The sequence below is a fragment of the Nematolebias whitei genome, chromosome 3, assembly GCF_014905685.2.
Source record: "Nematolebias whitei isolate Nwh7 chromosome 3, NemWhi1, whole genome shotgun sequence".
In the NCBI taxonomy this organism is placed as follows: domain Eukaryota; kingdom Metazoa; phylum Chordata; class Actinopteri; order Cyprinodontiformes; family Rivulidae; genus Nematolebias; species Nematolebias whitei.
This window is the reverse complement of record NC_056500.1, coordinates 7,905,187-7,921,410: the sequence shown is the minus strand read 5'-3', so window position 1 is coordinate 7,921,410 and position 16,224 is coordinate 7,905,187. Positions and strand designations below refer to the sequence as shown.

General features: G+C 40.5%; 1 protein-coding gene across 1 annotated transcript; it reads right to left on the bottom strand.

Annotated features, from left to right (window-relative positions):
• Positions 1-611: 611 nt before the first annotated feature.
• On the bottom strand, positions 612-14,512 carry ttc14 (tetratricopeptide repeat domain 14). Its single transcript, XM_037697936.1, has 12 exons — positions 14,226-14,512; positions 13,145-13,272; positions 12,662-12,861; positions 12,349-12,433; positions 11,850-11,979; positions 7,818-7,973; positions 7,622-7,693; positions 7,405-7,524; positions 6,957-7,079; positions 6,606-6,723; positions 1,658-1,764; positions 612-1,573 (listed from the first exon to the last, which is right to left on the bottom strand). Exons 1-12 carry the CDS (start codon positions 14,357-14,359, stop codon positions 616-618), a joined length of 2,331 nt encoding a protein of 776 aa, XP_037553864.1. The 5' UTR covers positions 14,360-14,512; the 3' UTR covers positions 612-615.
• Positions 14,513-16,224: the final 1,712 nt, after the last annotated feature.

Genomic DNA, 16,224 nt, shown 5'->3' with positions numbered 1-16,224 from the left:
TCCAATTATATGGCAACATGGCTTGCCATACTACACCAGCCGCACGCGGCCATTTCACCGCGAGCTGACCGGCCTTGAAAGAGGTAAAATAAAGTCCAGTTAACCTTCAGATGGGACTATACTGCCAGGAAGCGATCCATCGGCCCAAATGGACGTTGATTCAGCCGCTGCACCCAGAGGACGCGCGCGGTCGATGACCCCAACAGGTGAGATCCCAAAGCAGACGTGTCAGAGAGGGATTAATGCGCTTTGATGCAACTCTATACTTTATACCTCCATCCCTACTTCGCGGTTTGTCACTTATCGCACGGCTTCAGGGTACAGATCCACCGCGATGAACGAGGGACTACGGTATGACAAAGCTACAATACCTAAAGCGATGCAGCTACACGCAGGCCTTAATTCTACTTGACAGAAGACATTTCATCGGAAATTACCCTTTTTTTTTCTTCTAACACTGAAAGCAACTTTTAACAACTGAGGACATTCAAAAAGCAACAAGCTTGGCCCTTGACGTTTGTTTTTGGTTCAGAGTCCAGACAATGATATTACAGAACAATCCCTTTGCAGTTGACTTTTTTTTTTTTTTTGGGGGGGGGGGGGGGGGGGGGGGTGTTATATTTTTGGTTTGAGTCCTTTTTCTTTCTCAAACTGTGCGATCTGGTTAAAAATGTCCAACAGGTTAGCAGGGACATTTTTCTTGGACGCACCATCGCTCTGCCCGTTATGACTTCCAGCACTGTCCGACGTTTTATTTTGTCCTTGATCAGACGTCCTGCTCTCCTCCTCACTTCTTTTGCTTTCCTTCTCTCTCTCTGCCTCGTCGACGTCCTGCCTGTCTTTGTTCTCGTACCTACCGGAATCGAAGGAGCTTCTTGTGGATGAATCGCGTCTCATTCTGTTCTCAGGGTGTCTGGAAGTAGAACCAGAGATTCCTGAATATTCAAACTGGAAACTAGATCTCCGGGAGGATTCCAACTCCGCTGATGAGCTGGATAATTTCCGTGTTTTATTCTCCTCTAAGCTGCTCCTCCTCCTGCAGTCACTGTCTCTCCTGCATTTTCTGTCTTTGCTCTTTTCCCTGCTCTCATCCCTTCTTTCTCTACTCCTGCCTCTCTTCTCCTCCCTCTGAGGGCTTCTGCTCTGGCTGTTTATTCTCGTCCTCGTCCAGCTCTCGGCTCCGTCCCTTTCCTTTCTTTCTCTGTGAGAACAGTTGGACTCCTCATCTGAAGCTGCTGATAAAGAATACAGCTGATTTATCCTTCTGTCTTCCCCGTCCCTCCCCACTGCCCCGTCTTCCCCTCCCCCTGCAAACATAGGACCACCTTTCAGGTTGAGAAAAGTGGCAGAGGTGTTGGGAGGTGCAGGAAACCACTCCACTTCATCTTCCTCTTTCTCCCTTGTGGTTTTCCTGCTCTTACCCTCCTCACTTCTCCTACGATGGTGCTTACTTCCACGCTCAGACTTCCTGCGCCTTCTCCTTTTCTTCTTCTTACGAGACGAGGACGACGACGAAGAAGAGGAGCTCTTGGAGGAGGATGAAGAGGTCGATCGCTTGCGTTTCTTCTTCATTCTAAAATTGAGAAGCCTCCACTGAAAATCTTCCAGTTTAAAAAGAAGTATTTGTACACGCCACCTTAAATATCACAGAACATACCTTTTCTCCTCTTTTAAGAGCTTACGTAATTTCTCAGCACTGGTCTGGCTGCTTTTATCTTTGACCTGCTCCTTAGCAAGAGCTTCTTCTCTCAAGCGAATCGATTTCTTTACAGCCGCCAGAAAGACAAGGTAAAATAACGGCACGCAGGCGAAAACCCGTAAAAACATCCAAATTGAGTCACATCATAATCAAAACATTACAGTAGATACACCACAAACAACATGCATTCATTTAATCAGTCATTTGCATCAGAACCAGAAAGTATGAGGATGAAAAATGGCAACGATTCAAGAGGAAGACAAAAATAACACCAACATTTCAAAGAGATTTCAGAAAGATGGAGAATGAGCGATAGTCATGGATTTACCATAAAACGTGATGCGTACCATGAGCGGTGTAGTTGGTATTGAAGCCGAGGGATAAAAAGATGTGCAGAAAGTCCAGAAAGCATTCATTTGCCAATGAGATAAAAAAAAAAAAAATCCACATTACCGTATTTGAAGCAGGGACACGGCACACACCAGTGTTCAGAGAAAGAGTCGTCGTTTACACAAAGCAGGATTTTTTTGTTTTTCGTCCCCACAAGACAGAGCCGTGGCGTTAAGAAGGTCAAAGGCCAGAGTTCAGGAGTTGCAGACACAAAGACACCAAACACTTCATCAGTATTACAAACCACAGACTCGGGAAATACATTCAGACTCACAGTGGAGGCTTTTATTTGAAAAACAACACCAAAGATTTACTGAACTTAAAAAATTCATTAATGTCTGATTAAATAATAAATTGAGCAATGTGGTAAAACATCTATACATTAGTCCTTCGTTTATCATGAGGGATCCATACCCTGAAGACCCGCGATTATGTATGTATGTATGTATGTATGTATGTATATATATATATATATATATATATATATATATATATATATACACGTATATAAAAGCATTTTAAACCCTTCCCACAATCTTGCAATATTCTAAACAATGTTTCTAAACTCTAAAGGCTCTAAAAGAGCACAGAATAACATGATTTCAGCTCCCTGCCTCCGCTGCTCTCAGCCACCTGCAAGGGCTCTTGGCCACGCCCACTTCTCCGCTCTGCAGGAGAACAGCTGATCAGCTGTAGCAGGAAGTTTACCCTGCAGTGTGGGCTGTACAAAGGTGCAGGAGGAAGCTTTTTCTGCAGCTCTGGGCTACACAAATGTGCGGCAGGTGCTAAATAATTTAAAATAATTTGTTTTAAATAAAAAATTTCATGCCGATCGTGCGGCTCATCCATCAACCAGCCAGTTGTGTGTCCAGTCCAATCTTATTTTGAAAAACCATGATAGAGCGAGTCCGCAATAAAAGAACCGCAAAGTAGCGAGGGACTACTGTACAAAGAGTAGTTCACAGAGTACATGTTCACAATTCTCAGTCTTGCGGTGCCTTTAACAGAGAAATTACTGCATGTCGGGAGGAGTGGTGGGTAAAATGACTTTTACCTACTATTAGAAGTCGAGGCAGACATTTATTAATTCAGAGTTCTTTTAATCAACAGTGAAAGGGCTAACATTTTAATGATTGTAAAATCTAGTCAAAGAAATGTGTAAACTTGAGCAGTACAAATTGTCATATTTCATATTCCTTAAAATAAAGTGAATTAATATTTTGATGACATTTTACATTAGAAAATATACGTGTCAGTTCTTTTTATTTAACATCTATAATTGTTAATAAATCAAATGTTAAGAATGTTTTGATAATATTCAACAACCCATGATGCTAACAGTATGTACAATACGGAATATAAAACAAAATCTCAGGTTGTCAAATCCTAAAAGTAACGGTCTACGTGTGCAACACTAAGACTTACAAGTATTTTCATTTGTATTAAAATTTTTTCAAAAATATTAAATTTGTGATCACCCGGAAGCAGAGAGCAGCTGAACAACACAACACTGAAAGTGTCATTTTTTTGTAAGGTAAATACTTGGAAAATATTGATGAGACCATCTAGTTAAATATATTTGACACATTTAAAGTAACTATAGTTTATTTTCAGTTGTCTTTTTGCTCCCATCATAAATACAAGTCTTGTTTTTTTTTCTCCAGGTGAGATAGAGTTGTTCCTTGAACACATGTTAAATGATCCAATGACTAAAGGCTCCCACAGACTCGCGCGGACTCGACGCGCACGGTCCGCAGACGGTTGAGACTTCATACTCGAGCGTGCATTCTCGCGCCAAACTCATGTTGCCATTTCCTTCATTTCATCATTTCCTTCATTCATTCAGTCATGTCGTGAACGGATGATGAGGAAGAAAAAAGATCGTTTAAAAAAAACAAAAGAAAAGAAGGTGGTACGTAAGGCCGTTAAACCAGACCAGGGATGAAGGGAAATTTAATACAGTGATTAAGGACATGAAGACGATGGCCAGCGAGAAACATTTAGAATATTTTCGAATCGATTCGAGCAAGTTCGATGAGCTAGTTGGGCGCTTAGCCCCGTTTCTTCAACACCAGGGCAGCCACCGCTCACCTGTCAACGCTGCACAGACAGTGGCAGTCACGGAGCGCATCCTTGCGACTGGTTGCTCGGAGCAGTGTCGCTGCCAGCTATCGCCTGGGTACATCAACTGTGTCATGAATAATGTCGGAGGTGAGTCATGGAATAAACCAATGTGTATTTTTGCTCTGATTTGTATTGATGCGTACTAGGGAAGGCAGCAGTGGAGGAACTAGTAGTTTATAATAACAGTAATAACAGATAACTGTCCAGACTTCTAGCGGATTAAATTCATTAAAAACTATGGTTAAATCTTCATTATAGTGAGTCACATGTAAAAATGTACTTCAGGTACCTCAAGTCATATGGAAGGCTCTTCAGCCAGAGTTTGTAGCTTTCCCCTTTGGAATCAGTGGACTGCAATTGCACGTGATTTTTGGCGGATCTGGGATTTTTTTTCTCCTTTTAGGTGGTTTGTGTCTTTCAGTCTCTGCTGTTTGTCTATCTATTTTATTTATTGTTATTATTACTATAAATTTTAAAAAATACTACAATTATTTATTATACATATTTGTCATCAGGAGCACTGGATGGAAAACGTATCAGGAATCGTTGCCCTCTGAGATCTGGGAATTTGTTACGGTCTTGTCCCCTACTGTGAGGTGTGATAGGTCAATCTGCATATGTATGTGTGTATCTTATCTCAGCTTTATAAGTCAAACCCCACACTCCCTGTTCTTTGGATTGAAAAACTTCTCGGATAAGAAGCGAAACGTCTTCTGTTACAAATAAAGTCCGGTTGTTTTTGTCTCAAATTCAAAAAAGTTCAAGACAAAAAGTTGAGGAGTTGAGCTTTGACTACCGTGAAGAGAAGTTGGGTAGTCAAGCAGCAGCTCAAAGGAACTCTCACGAGAGAATCAATCTCATGATGAAGGTGTTGGCTCTGACTCAGTCCAGCTGAGAGGTGGTGGATGTCCAGAACTTCTCAAACACCCTGAGAATGCTGACTCGACTGGTCCCTACATGTCCCTGGAGAAAACAACCCTGGCTTCAGCATGGAACGCCAGCAAAGCCATCATATCTGCTGTGGTAATGAGAACAATGGACGCATATTCCGGTAGGACCGAACATTTTTCTTCTGATGAGAGACAAAGTGCCAACTGAGTTTGTTTGGATAATTTAATTCACAAATCTGAGCTATTTTTATTTTATTTTATGTAGAACACTTTCCATAAATGGAACTGAAAAATTGTGCACCTTACAGTGGCTCCAAGGTGTGGACGGTCCATATTGAAAAGGAGCTCATGCACACGTAATCGTGCCAGGGATTTGACTCCTGAAGGCAATTTTTTTTTAGCACGTCAGTCATTGCGGAGGCAAACCGTACATCCTCATCATGTTTGAGGAGGACTCTCTCTGCTCTCTCCACTCTACGCCAGTCAATGGCTTTCAGCCTCTTCATGAAAGCATCATCTTCCCTCCATTGCCTCTTCCTTCCCTGCTTTGTTCCGGTCGGAGTGCTTGTGCCTGGTGGAGATGACTCTCTTGGGGCAGGGAACTCTCTGGAGCAGGTTGACAGAGAAGGGGATTCCCATTGGATGGAGTTATTGCTGGAGCAGGCAGGTGAAGTCATCCCACTGGAACTGCCACTGAAGTACTAAATATCATGTACACATTGTAGAGTGATTAAATGTTGATGGAGGACTATAAATTACAATTGAACTTGTTCATTTATGATTAATTAATTCAACTCTATTTACTTTATGAAGTGTGACAACTTTTGGTTAGCTATTTAAATTCTTAAGTATCTTAAAAATAGCAAATACTTACAGCAGGCACATGTGTCTCTGTCTCACGGCATTTTATAAAGTCAGGACAGCATATGAAAAATCAGTGGGACACCTCCATTTGCAACATCCCCACTTTCTCCTCTCATCTTCTTCCTTGCTTTAACAAATCTGTCCCTGAGGTACTTCCATTTAGCTTTACAAACCGTCGGGTCCTTACCCAGGGTCTGAGCTATTTCATCCCACGAATTTCTTGATCTCTGAAAGTCCTTATATTCTCTCATTGACGTGTCATACAGATTTTTATGTTTTCTAATCTCCTCTGTGAAACGCTCTTCGAAATTTGTCTCCATTTTCATCCACAAAGGGGGAAATGTGGTCGGTGTCGCATACAAAACAGTTCCATGTGAACACAGTTCCGTGCAGTTGATTGTGCAACACAAGAATACGCGGTCGTAAAAATTGAGTTTTGCACGGTCATGCCCTGCGGGCGTCCGCTTCAACTAACATCCACGCGAGTTTGTGGGAGCCTTAACTTGGCTTATGTTTCCTTTTTGTATTATTATTGTTAGACAATGCTTTAATAGTCAAGCCTAATGTATGTATGACTCTCTGCGCGTCTTTTCTGATCTGGACTTTCTGTCGGCGTGTGCGTGTTCTATCCCGCTCACCTGTATAGTTTCAGTGATGTTGTGCATGGCCTCTTTCGCTTCAGGGTTTGAGTCATCAAGAGACAGAGCTCGCTGGTACAATCCCTCAGCTGTCACCAGTTTATCCTGTTCTTCAAGCCTAAACAAAAAAAATTAAAACTTTTAAACAAATAAAAGTCCAATTACGTGGATTACACATCGAAGTTACCACTCGATGAAAAACTTCCTCGCTTTGTAATAAATATGAGGAAGTCTACACATGATCCGTTAGGGAATCTTTTTGTTTCCACAACAAGAATAAAATTTTATTTAAAAATAAAAGCACATATATGTGGGAGCAAGTTTGCATTGGCCGAATGGTGCACCGCTTACTGTTTTCCTTGCTCCACCAGAGTCTGGCAGAGGTACTTCTTGGCGTTTCGGTGATCTGGACAATTTTCCAGAGCCAGTTCAAAGTCTGATATAGCCTTCATGATGCTGCCTTTGTTGGCATAACTGAGAAGAAAGAACAAAACTTAAATAAATATGTTTTGTCAAATATCATTTTACATTAATCATGTGTTTAAATAATTAGTTTAAAGGTGTCAAACAAAAAGCTGTGAAAACTGTGTACAGTATGTAACTGAGAAGGAAGCGAGACAAAAGAAACTTCACCCTAGAGGATGACGGAAACTGGTGAGGTATTCAAAATATTCTCGCTCATACATTATTGGTATGAGGAACACATGAAAATGACAGACAGCATTGGTGTGCCGTCTGGTTTTCTTTTGCATTTTAATGCTTCAAGAACATATTTTATTCAAATTGAAAATAAACTTACAGGGCTCCTCGTGCCACCAGCGCCTCCACATTGTTAGTATCAATGTCCAGGGCTTTGTTGTATTCGTTCATGGCCTCCACATGACGGCCATGTTTGAAGTGGTCCACACCTGCACGGACACTGAGAGGATGAAAAACAGACAGGTGTGACACAATGAAATATCATTAAGGGACACTTCATCTATTTCCTGTAATAAAAGCAAACTGTTCTTAATTACCACTTTAAGGCCCAAGATGCCGACTGCTTCTTCCTGATTGCAGAAGCAAAATCATCTTCCTGAAAACGTTTACTGTGAAGAAATTATCGATATAAGCTTACTAATGTTTGTAGGCTTCAATTTCCTCAAAGAGATACAATTTCAAAGAGTAACTCAAAGGCAAGATGAAAACAAAACGAGCGGTTGCCACTCTTACCACTGTAGTCCTCGCATCATTGACGGCGGATGCGTGTCACTGATTCCCACCTTCTCCAGGAGGAATTCTACTACAGAGGGGTTTTCATAACCATGGCACCTTCTCAGTATGCACCCATACGTCTCACGGGAGTCAGAAGCTGCAATAACACTGCGACTAAGAGGAAACAGAATTTACAGACCAGAACATAAACTGAATATATTAAGAAAATCAATTCAAATGTTTAATATATATATTGTATTTTCTGCCGTACCCACCGCACCACCCTATAAGCCGCATCGGTCCAAATATGTTTAATAAAGTGGAAAAATCCATAAATACGTCGCTTCGCCGTATACGTCACATCTATTAGGCGTCACCGCTGACGACCTGGAAACGTGGGCCTGCGTTGTGCCAAAAATCAATTGGCTGCAAAATGGCGGCCGTGGGAGAGTGCAAGGGAAGACTTTAACACCCACACCTGCCTCCACCCTCATTCGCCCCACTCTGGGCACCTGAGCAAAGCCCTTAACCCCCACCATTTGCTCCCTAAACAGGTCTCTCTTGAAAACGAGTTCTCGTGACTCGATAAGATTACCTGTATAAATAAAGGGTACTGTATTTTCCAGCCTACAAGTCGCAGTTTTTTGCATAATTTACATGCCCTGCGGCCAAAGCGACATATTTATGGATTTTTTCCCCATATTTAAACCACTTTTTTGACTAAGATATGACCGTTTCCATTCATTCTGACTGAAAAAAAGAGCAGTCACTTAGGCCCTATTTACACAGACACGATGGGGGGAAACGTAGGTTTTTTCGTATGTTAATTAGAGGAAAAGATCCGCGTTGACACGGACGGATTTTGTGTTTACATGCATCTGAAGGAATCCCCCCCTCCCCCACCGCCCTCCCGAATCTGCTGTAGTTACCATGCCAGGTCATTAGATGGCGCTGTGAATTTTGTACCTTCACCTAATGCGCCTTTCCTGTGAGCTCAAAAGCTCAACTAACAACAATTTAACAACAAGTAAAAAATGGATTTTGGATAAGAGTCGACAGATTTGACGCCAAGCGGGACCGCTTCGTCTAACAGCTCCACACCGGTCGCTGAGTGGACCAGAACCGAGTCAACTATGTCGGACATTACTCTGTGATAATCAGTAGCTGATTACAGCAGGTAAATCAACGTTCTTAATAATGTCAGTTTGTGTTTACTTCGGTTACAAAACAACCGAGTTTTTATTTTTTCCTGAAAGAAGAAGAAGAAGAAGAAGAAGAAGAAGAAGAAGAAGCTGTCCTCCCACCAGGCGGACCGGTTCTGAACGAGGCTCAGCCCAGGTGCAGTGCAGGAGGACGTCAAAGAGAGAGAGATGTTGGATCAACTATTTATTTAAAATTCTCCTCGGTTGTTGTATTCAATCCATTGAATGTTTTAAGCTGCATTAATCAAAATGGTGACAGCCTGAACGAGCCAGATAAACAACGTGGGACTTCCATATCGGATGAAAACAAGAGTCCAGTTGTTCATTAACGTAGTTTACACTTAACTTGTTTTAATAGTGTGCTCAGTTTAATTATCAGTGTTTGTGTGACAGACAGTTTGTGGTGTTGAATAAATAAATAATAATTAAACCTGATGTCTTCATTTTCAACTTTGGTGTTCACGCTATATGTTTAGCATCATTTTAAATTTGAATTACATCATGTCCAGATAGCTTCATTTAGCTCAGAGCTTCGTTATATCTCGCACACTAACAGAAATACTGTTTATTATTATTAAACTGTTACTATTTAGCACATTTAGTATGTTATAGTGCAGCGAGACGTGTGCGCGTGCCACGTTCTATAAACAGCGACATTAGAACTGGATCAGACCGTGTCTCTCAACACAGATTACAGCACCTGGAATCTGACGTAGATTAACTACGAGATTAAAAATATATTCCATCAGTCGTAGTTCTGAAAGCAGTGTATCCGCCGCCATGTTGATAGAAATATAGCGCCTGTCCGCGCGTGCGTGTGCGCATGTGGTTTCACACAAAGCCTCAGCGGGAGATGTTTAAATTATCAGCGGGGGGTCAGCGAAAAACCTCCACTCTGGAAGGTGGGTTCAGAAACCTCCGGATTCAAAGAGGGGGGCCACTGGTGTCGTGTAAATGATCAGCAGAACCGCAGAGAGAAAGCTGCGGATGCACTCAAAATACACGCCGTGTAAACGGCCCCTTAATGGCAGCAGAGTATTAATAGTTGTATGGCATGCAGTTGGCTGTTGTATCATGTAATAGGTACACGTGGCTATAATGACAAATTCAAAAAAGTTCAAGACTATAACAACTGGACTTTATTTATTATACTATACTTTATACTTTATTGTTTTTTTTCTGGAACTTTTTTATAAGTTACCACGTCCTGGATGACTGAGAATCTTCACATCTTTTAATGACTTAATCGGCCTGCCGTAATCTCCCCACCTTCATTCTGTTCTCTGCTTGGAACCGTCAAAACAGCTGCCTCGCCCCGGCGAAATGCAGCTGATTTGACCATTAAAGAGCATTTATTAAGCAAATGTTATACTGAAACACACCTTTACTAAAATTTTGAGCAAATAATTGTTTAGGTGCTCTTCTTGTTAAATATCGGTGAAACGAGCCGTTCCTCCTTCCTTTTTCTCGTCCTCTGCGCGTTCATGGAGCACCGAGGCAGCAAAACAATCTTTTAAATAAAGCTGATTTGACCATTAAAGTACATTTATTAAGCAGACGTTAGACTGAGACACGCATTTACTATAATTTTGAGCAAACAAATAATTGTTTTTAAGTGTTAATCTTGTTAAATACTTGTTAAAGTCCTCCTGTGCACGCTCCCGCGGCCGCCATTTGGCAGCCCATCGGTTTTTAGCACAACACTGGTCCACATTTCCAGGATGTCGGCGGTGACGCATAATAGATGCGACATATACGGCGAAGCGACATATTTATGGATTTTTTTTTCACTTTATTAAACAAATATGGACTGATGCGACTTATAGGGCAGAGCTGGAAAATATGGTAAATGGAAAGAAAAAAAAAACAATAAACAAGAATTAAACAAGATTAAAACAATTATTTGTTTGCTTGAAATTATAGTAACGGTGTGTCTCAGTCTACCTTGTACTTAATAAACGCACGTTGACGGTCAAATCAGCTGCATTTCAAAAGTATTCGCTGCCTCGGTGCTCCGGGAGCGCAAAGACAGGGAGGAAATCACGAAGGAGGAACGCTGCGCATTTCTTCAAAATTTAACAAGATAAGCACCTAAAAACTGATTTGTTTGCTCGACTTTATAGTAAAGGTGTTTCTCAGTTGAACTTTTACTTAATAAATGCACTTCATTGGTCAATTCAGCTTCATTTCACCGGGGCTGTGCAGCGAAATGAAGCTGATATGACGGTTGCTCCAAGCGAATTGGACGAAGGGGGCAGGCTATGGCAAGCCGATTGGATCATTAATAGCCACTTTTACCTATTACATGCCATACAGCTCGAGTGCCATCTAGCTGCTGAAAATGGTAGTGTTCAATATTTTCTGTCAGAATGAATGAAAACGGTCATATCTCAGACAAAAATTGGTTTAAAAAAAAACAAATACGTCGTTTTGGCGTATAAAATGCAAGGCATGCAAATTATGCAAAAAAACGTGACTTATAGGGCAAAAAATACGATATATATATATATATATATCGTATTTATATATATATATATATATATGTGTGTGTATTACAATTTTATTGGTTTTATCTAGCTACATTTTAAAGGCTTATATTTTAAAGATAAATACACACATTAACAAGCTACTTGTTGTAAACTAAAATATCAGATAAAATGTGTTTTTACATCAACAAACACCACAAAACATCATAAAACATTTTGTGAATCTAACCAAATAGTATTTAGTTAAGGACCCAATTGCAAGTAATCGCAGCTACAGTCTTCATTACTTTGCTCATCAATGTGACTTACTAGTTCATCTAAATTGTTCAGTAATGTGCCTCTGGCAGAGCTCAGTGTGTTACCTGTAGTGTATGGGCAGCTCTTCTCGGGTAATGACACCCAGTTTTATATGCTCTAAGCTGGGAGACAGACAGGCCTGATGGAGGGACACTGTGATCTTTTCCTGGTACCGGTCAATGTCTTTCACTCCCGCTACAGAGCAGAAAAAGCACAGATTAAGAAAAAAGCTGGTTACATTAGGCCTTATCTAAGTATTCCCTCCTCCTGCAAGAGATTTTCACTGTCTTTCCAGTTTATGCATCCCAGAACGTTTAATAACTCAAAAAAGTGCACACGTTTATCCTTCCCAAATCTTTGGTTCAGTTTAAATTGTTGATGTGGCCACTTTCTTTGGAGTAACATTGGAGGTAAATCCATCTTTACTTGCTTTATTAGTTCTTCTTTGATGGATTACAAAAGCATTGTATAAAACAAGATCACATTTTTCCACTCATCTAACGATCACAATCAAATTCACTATAGTATGTAGAGCTTATGTTGCTATTTTTTTCAGATACTGACCTCTGATCAAGTCCCCAACCTGATAGTAGGAAAGGGGATCATCATGGCTGCTGGAAGAGGGAATTTCTCGGATGTGACATAAAGCCTAAAACATTAACAGATGAGTAAAATGAAAACAGAGATGGGATCCTGTCAGCTGTTACACCAGTTTCGTTAATATTTGTATCCAACGATTTATTCAGCCAAGTAGCTTAAAACACATATAGCTGGTACATCCATCACAGCTAGCTGACAACTTAAGTCTTCAGCATTTACAGAAGTTTCATAATCTAATTAAAGTTTGCTTGTCAACAAATTTAACTTGCTGACCTACCGACAACTCAAGGTCCTCTATGTCTCTCTTCAGGCCTCCTGCCATGCAAAGCAGAGTGAGAAAAAAGCCATACTCTCGAATGTTATTGACCCTTCCCACCACAATGTCTCCTTTCTCCAAGTCCCTGTAAATCATGGATCTTCTCTCCTCATAAGGCAGCTCCATGAAAACCTCCACAGGCGGCATGATAGCGTAAGGCTCTAAAAAAAAAAAAAAAAAAAAAAAATGTTAAGACATGTCCAAACACTGTTGCATTTTATTAGACAACTCCTAAAGTCCTAAAGCTAGCTTTGCTGATTTTTCACCATTTCTATTTGCATGACTATATTTTGCTTACATTAACTACAGAAAAATACTCATATTAAGCAATTTAAGGCACATTAAAAGGTAAAATTTTAGTTTATTACTACCTCAAAGAAGGTAAAATTAGAAAGTGTTTCACTGAATGTCATAAGGAAGAGTTGTTAGTGAACCATTGCGGACCTCCATCCTCCTCCTCCTCGTGCTCCTGTTCTTGAGGATCGGCAGTTTTCCATGATAAATGGAACAAGATGTCGGCCTTCCTGGCGATGAACTGTTGAACCACTGAATTGTCCTGCTCATCGTCCCGGCTGCAAAAAAACAAAACAAAAACAACTTCCAGCTAAATTAAAAGCTCTTTTTTTAAGCAGAATCAGAAACTACGGTACTTATACTGATGAGCTCAATACATTAATTCTCAGAAAAGCAGAAAGCAAAGCAAACAAGGCTCCAACAAAGTTAAGTCAGGTCCTCTGAGGAACTTGACTTGTTGGATTTTTCTACCTGGGTTATTGAACATGAATCTGGGCTGAAATTCAAAATGTCTTATTGAAACGACTGATGCTAAAAGTCGAAACATTAAAAGAATGTCATTGTCAATTTGTTCATACTGCATATATTAAAATAAATGTAACTGAAGAGACACATTGGAAAAAAAAAAAGTTTCCATCCTGTAACTTTTTTTTTTCCTCAAACCGACGTGCATTATGATTTTTTTGCAACCAGTCCAAAATGACCAGAAGTTTTAATTACTGATAACAGAAACTTTGCGAGAACTTTTGGAAGTATGTAGATGACTTATGTGCCAAGGCAGGGGTGTCAAACTCACCTACAAAAGGGGGCCAAAATTAAACCTTTTTCAAACTAAGGGCCAATTTCAGAATCTACATTAACTAAAATCAGATCCCCAACATGTTTTCTTGGTCACGGGTTCCTCAACAAGAGTTTGATTGGTCTCATTTGATGTTCTCTGTTGTGCTTTCAACATCATATTCAAAAATTACTGAAAAAAAATTCAAGTGATAAAAGTATTTTACGTTTCACATATCATCTTGGGGGCCAGATAAGATGTCAACGAGGGCCACATTTGGCCCCCGGGCCTTGAGTTTGACACATATGGTGTATAGGAAGTTTATACAGTAGTTTTAGCTGTAAGTAAAAAGTCATTTTAACAAAAATACAAAGCTTTTTTTTTTTTTACTGAACACTTTAGGTAGAAAAAAAAAGACAGGAAAATTCTTTAAAGTCTGAGTTGCTGGCATACCTTTCATACGTGGCTTTAGACAGGTCTGACACCACGTCTTGGAAGTCTGGGTTCTCGGTTTGTTCACATTTCAGTTTGTTAAACAGCGACTCTCCGTGATAGACCAGACTCTGTCTCAACAAGTCTCTGTCCATCCTTTATTGTGCTCTCACGACACCGCAGTCACATTACAATAAAGGCTGGAGACTACGATTTAAACTCTCTGAAACACGTTTAAACCGGACTGTTTAGTTCATAAACACGGTGAATAATTTTAATCGTTTAAAGAATCTGTTTGTAACCTAAACTACGACGTTTCACAGCGCTGCGAAAGCTAACAAAACAAAAAATGCTAACGCATCGGAATGTCTTTTTCTAGTTTGTTCTCTTCGAAACAACAACCAATGTTCCAACACTTAAAAAATATATGTACCTACACTTTATACCCCTAAACAAAAAAAATACATTTGTAATTGAGTTCACCAACAAAAGCAAATTCCAGCCCACAAATTGTCAAGCCTGGCCTCGAAGGTGCAGGTTGTGTGTTACACTAAACCTCGTCTCGGCAGAAACAAGTGCTGACTAGGAACGTTTATATATAAATAAACAGTGTCAGGGCCCAAAGACCCATGACTGCTAAGATGGTAATATAGAAAAATACTGTGATCTTGAAAGATCATGAATGATGAATAAAAGACTGTGCGTGTTTGTTGATTACTCAATAAATATTTTATGTGTCTGTCAAAGTAAAAATTACTGAAATGATATGTAATCATTATAATCAAAATATTTATATAACCTGCTTTGTGATTAAAAGAGTAATCATTAAGTACCTTGTATACGTTCTAATACCTATCTGAGTGTATGAGACTAACCTGTATAAATAAAAGTTGAATGATTCTATGGTATCCTTAATCAGTTAAAGTTGAGAAAATAGTGAGAATATATATACATGCATACATGTATATATATATATATATATATATATATATATATATATATATATATCATATCATATCATATCATATCACATATCATCACATCATCCCAGTCCCAAAAAGCTCTACAGTGACTGGTCTGAATGACTATCGGCCAGTGGCCTTCACCCCGATAGTCGCTAAATGCTTCGAAAAACTGGTGGGTCATGACCCACATCAAAACAACCATCAACATCAACGAGGACCCTCATCAGTATGCATACCGTGAGAACCGAGCAACAGAGGATGCCATCTCCTCTGTGGTCCACACTGCGCTCAACCACCTGGAGCAGAAAGACTCTTAAATTCGTATGCTCTTTGTGGACTTCACATCTGCCTTCAACACCATGATCCCCCAAACCCTGATGGACAAACTATTCACATTAGGACTAAGCCCCTCCATTTGCAACTGGGTACTAGACTTCTTAACAAACAGACCGCAGTCAGTGAGGATCTACAACTTCTCCTCCTCCACCATAACCCTAAGCACTGGCTCTCCTCAGGGATGTGTGTTGATCCCCCTCCTGTTTACTCTGCTCACATATGATTGTGCAGCTACCCATCCAGGCTGTCACATTGTAAAGTTTGCAGATGATACAGCGGTGGTGGGATGCATCACAAACAATGATGAGTCCAGCTACAGGCAAGAGGTGGAACACCTGGAGAGCTGGTGCAGAGAGAATAACCTTCACATCAATGTGAAGAAGACAAAGGAGATGATTGTGGACTTCAGAAGGAACAAAAACATCTACACCCCCCTGAACATAAGAGGATCTGCGGTGGAAGTGGTCTCCAGCTACAAGTACTTGGGTGTACACATGAATGACAACCTCAGCTGGAGCAACAACACCACCAGCCTGATCAAGAAAGCTCATCAGAGACTCTACTTCCTCAGACGGTTGAGACGAGCTGGTCTGGGAAGCTCAGTCCTCACCTCCTTCTACAGGTGTGCAGTGGAGAGCATCCTGTGCTCCAGCATCAACATGTGGCATGGAGGCTGCACAGCTGCAGAAAGAAAAGCTTTGCAGAGAGTGGTGAAGGCT

What these genes read in the sequence shown, in the direction of transcription:
- ttc14 (XM_037697936.1), bottom strand. Translation starts at nt 14,359, where the DNA reads ATGGACAGAGACTTGTTGAGACAGAGTCTGGTCTATCACGGAGAGTCG. An exon ending in TAGAGGACCTTGAGTTGTCG is followed by an intron (nt 12,434 to 12,661) that starts GTAGGTCAGCAA and finishes TTAATGTTTTAG; the next exon opens with GCTTTATGTCACATCCGAGA. An exon ending in CTGGTGGCACGAGGAGCCCT is followed by an intron (nt 7,080 to 7,404) that starts GTAAGTTTATTT and finishes CTTTCTTCTCAG; the next exon opens with TTATGCCAACAAAGGCAGCA.